Here is a 4071-nt window from a genome sequence, read left to right on the forward strand (position 1 = left end):
CACCTATGGGGAAATATGAACGGTGCAGAGCACTATATGGCACAGCTATGGGGAAATAATGATCTATTTTTATTTTTGAAATTCACCGGTAAATGCTGCATTTCCACCCTAGGCTTATACTCGAGTCAATAAGTTTTCCCAGTTTTTTGTGGCAAAATTAGGGGGGTCGGCTTATACTCGGGTCGGCTTATACTCGAGTATATACGGTAATTATATTTTACTTACGGTAAATCTCAAAAATATCCAGCAGATACATATATAGATCTGATGTCCCCAAAAGTGATACAAAGTGGCATGAAATAAGGTACAGTCATTTGATTGCATCATTATGAAAACAATAAAAAATTTACACCCACAGTCGGGTTCAGGTGGTCAGAAATATCTGAGAATATATAATTCTGTTGTACAGGATAAAGATGGGGATCCAAATTTATAATGAGGAAATAGGAAATATACAATGTGGCTTCAATGAGAAGACCCCCAAACACATCCAGCACTGCAAACAGAAACCAATAAACCCTTATTCCTCCCTATTGTAATTTTATGACTTTGGAATAAATTTGCTAATATTTTACGTCTTAGCGAGAGCTGGTAATTTCTCCTCTCTGCTCATAAGTATTCACTCATATGACTTACTCTGTGATCACATCCTGCACAATGACCTCTATGTATGAGAAATGTTAGAATCTGCAACAATGTAAAGTACAATGTAAGAATAGTATATTTACAATCACAATCTACTCACAGTATAGAAAGGTTTTGCATCAGATACAAATCTGCACAGCGCAGAATCTGTTGCAGAAATGTCACATTTTCACAGCAACTTTTAGGCTATGTGCCCGCGTTGCAGAAATGCTGCGGAAATGTCCGCAGCATTTCCACAACTCTCTGCCACGGGTAAAACGCATGCGGAATTCGCATGCGTTTTCCTGCAAAACACAAGCGTTTTTAGCTTGCAGAATGCTTGCGTTTTCCAAGTGCTTTGAAGCATTGCTTGGAAAAGTGATTGACAGGTTGGTCACACAGGTTATCAGCATAGTGCTTGACAAGTGTCACCAACTTTTCACTATTGATGCTGCCTATGCAGCATCAATAGTAAAAGATAGAATGTTAAAAATAATTAAAAAAATTAAAAAATATAGTTATTCTCACCTTCCGATGGCCCCCGATCTCCTCAGCGGTGCTCCTAGTACGTTCCGTAACCCAGGGATGCTTTGCGTGAAGGACCTTTGTGACGTCACGGTCGAGTGACCGCGATGTCATCCCAGGTCCTTCTTGCAATGCATCCCTGGGAACGGAAGCCGCCGAGTGCACAACTGAGAGGCGGGAGGACTCCGGGGGCCATCAGAAGGTAAGTATATCCCTATTTTTTATTTTAATTATTTTTTTTACAGAAATATGGTTCCCAAGGGCCTAAAGGAGAGTCTCCTCTCCTCCAGACCCGGGTATCATCCGCACACGAAGCGCTCACTTTACGCATGGTGGGCATAGCCACATGCGTAAAGTGAGCGTTCAATGCAATCCTATGGCTGCAGAATCGCCGCGATTCCGCAGAAATAATGTACATGCTGCGGATTATACCGCTATGCGATTCCGCAGCGGGAAAATCCGCAGCATGGGCACAGCAACTGCGGTATCCCATAGGATTGCATGGGAATGCGGTTTTTAAGCATTTACGCTGCAGGAAAAAACACGGCAGAAGCGCATAAAAAAAAAAAACGCAACATGGGTACACAGCCTTACTCACTGCTATGGAAAGACTAAGGTCCGCAGCCATACCTGTCGCAGTATTTGCAATAAAACACATTTTCAGGCAGATTTTCATGAACCTTTAGTTCAATGTGTAAATTTACCCTCATTTCAAAACATGTTTAAAATATAGTTTGTTTAGTACTCGAGGTATTACTAGGAATAATGGCTATGACACACAGGTAAATTATCCACAAGGACTATAAAGCCGCACATTGGCATCAGTCCCCAAACTTCCAATATCATCTCTAATATACAGCTAAATGTAATCACCAAGGGCCTATATACCAGATAATCCACCCATGTGACATAGTCATAGGGCCGCAGTCATATAGGGATCATCAACTGTAATCCTTTATATTAATCCCATTAGAGAATAATCCAGCAGTCTCTAGTGGAAATTTTAGATCATGAATGATCGTTTCTTCCAGTTTCTGCTTCCCCCCAATATCGTTATAGAATCATTAGATACATATAATGCAGCATGGAGGGGCTCAGAGAAGGTGGCAGTGAAGGTGTGTAAGTGTCTGATGGGGTCACACAGCTCATAAAAGGACAACTGCCCGGCCTCATAATCCAGACATATCCTGACTCCATCACTGGAGATCTCATCAGGTAACCAGATCACTTTACTGTCATGTATCACTGAATACTGATTATCATATCTCCACAAACACCAGGACTTGTTATTACTTCCAAGCACTGACTGACGCCCCCTCCTGACTATACTGGGATAACACATCCCCACACTCCACAACTCTGATCTCCTGATCTCCACATCCCAGTAATGTCGTCCTGAGGTAAATCCTCTCCTGCTCATCACCTGATCATTCTGGAATCTCTCTGCTGTTTCTGGACGTTTCTGCTTCTCTCTTGTCCAGGTCGCAGTTTTCAGGTCGTCTGATATAAGGAGATTATTATGAGCTGTGGTTACATCCAGTAATATGTCTGCAGGATTTACCACATAGATCCCGCTCCTTATACCTGATATTACCTCACTTAATGTGTGTAATGTGTGTGAGATCACAGCCACATCCAGGTCATCTCCATCATGGAGCTGTTTATCATGTCCTCCTATGTCCTCATCATCTCCCTTCTCCTCAGGATCACACAAGTCACCGGTGTCTGGATCCTGTAAGACAGTCAGTGGATCCGTCATGTTACACAGATCCTCAATGTGTCTCATCTTCCTGGACAGCTCGTCCTTCTTTATTTCCAGCTGATGGATCAGAGCAGACAGTGACAGTGACTCTTCCTTTTCCTGCCTGGAGATCTCACTCAGGACCTTCTTCTCCAGGTCGTCCACCCGTCTCCTGATGTCTGTACACAGGGCAGTGACTCTCTCGGCTTCTCCAGCTGCTTGTTCTTGAGCTTTTCTCCTGTTCTTCTCCAGACTCTGGACTTTCTCATCGATGTCATTGGTCTTTGTGATAAGTTTCTGGAGGACATTTCTCAGTTTCTTCTTTTTCTTCTGAGAGGCCTCATTCAGCATCTCTACTCGATGTTCCCGATGTTCTCCTGCTGAACAATAGACACAGATACAAGCAGCGTCCTCAGTGCAGTAATATTCCAGGATCTTCTTATGGACAGAACATTTCCTACTCTCCAGAGAAGTGCTGGGATCAGATAAGACGTGTTCTGGTGATTTGCTGTGAGCTCTCAGGTGTTTATCACACAGAGAAGCCTCACAGCGAAGACAGGATCTAACAGCAGGTACCGGAGAGTCCACACAGTAAGTGCAGAATACCCCATTTTCCATCTGTGTTGGTGGAGTAAACAGGAATTTCTCCGTTACTTTTCGCAGAGCTATGTTCCTCATCAGTGCCGGTCGCTCCTGAAACTCTTCTCTGCAGTCAGGACAGGAATAAACTCCAGACTCGTCCTGTGTATCCAGCACACGATCAATACAGACCCGGCAGAAGTTGTGTCCACATCTCAGCATTACAGGATCTGTATAAGTGCTCAGACAGATGGAGCAGTCCAGCTCTTCTCTCAGATCAGCAGACGCCATGGCTGACAGAGGAACAGAGAAATCAGAGAAATGAAACTACAATTGAATTCTCTCCCGCTCAAAAGGGCGGACTTTATATTGTGTACACAGGGGAGGGCTGAGGAGGAGCAGAAGGTCACTTACTATTAACCTTTTAATGGACACTTGTGAAAATCACATCTTATATCTGCTGTAAATTTCGTGTCTACATTGTTTTCACATGTAAAAGGATTGAATATATTGAAAGCCGACATGGACAATATCGATAATACGTGTAATATGAATGACCAAACTCACAATTTGATTCACAAACACTGGATAGCACTAAGGCT

The 4071-nt window shown here is 43.2% G+C and overlaps 1 protein-coding gene across 1 annotated transcript; it reads right to left on the reverse strand.

Annotated features, from left to right (window-relative positions):
- Nucleotides 1–209: 209 nt before the first annotated feature.
- On the reverse strand, nucleotides 210–3772 carry LOC138675177 (E3 ubiquitin/ISG15 ligase TRIM25-like). The gene has a single exon (XM_069763199.1). It carries the CDS (start codon nucleotides 3758–3760, stop codon nucleotides 2153–2155), a length of 1608 nt encoding a protein of 535 aa, XP_069619300.1. The 5' UTR covers nucleotides 3761–3772; the 3' UTR covers nucleotides 210–2152.
- Nucleotides 3773–4071: the final 299 nt, after the last annotated feature.

This window comes from Ranitomeya imitator, chromosome 4 (genome assembly GCF_032444005.1).
Source record: "Ranitomeya imitator isolate aRanImi1 chromosome 4, aRanImi1.pri, whole genome shotgun sequence".
Taxonomy (NCBI): domain Eukaryota; kingdom Metazoa; phylum Chordata; class Amphibia; order Anura; family Dendrobatidae; genus Ranitomeya; species Ranitomeya imitator.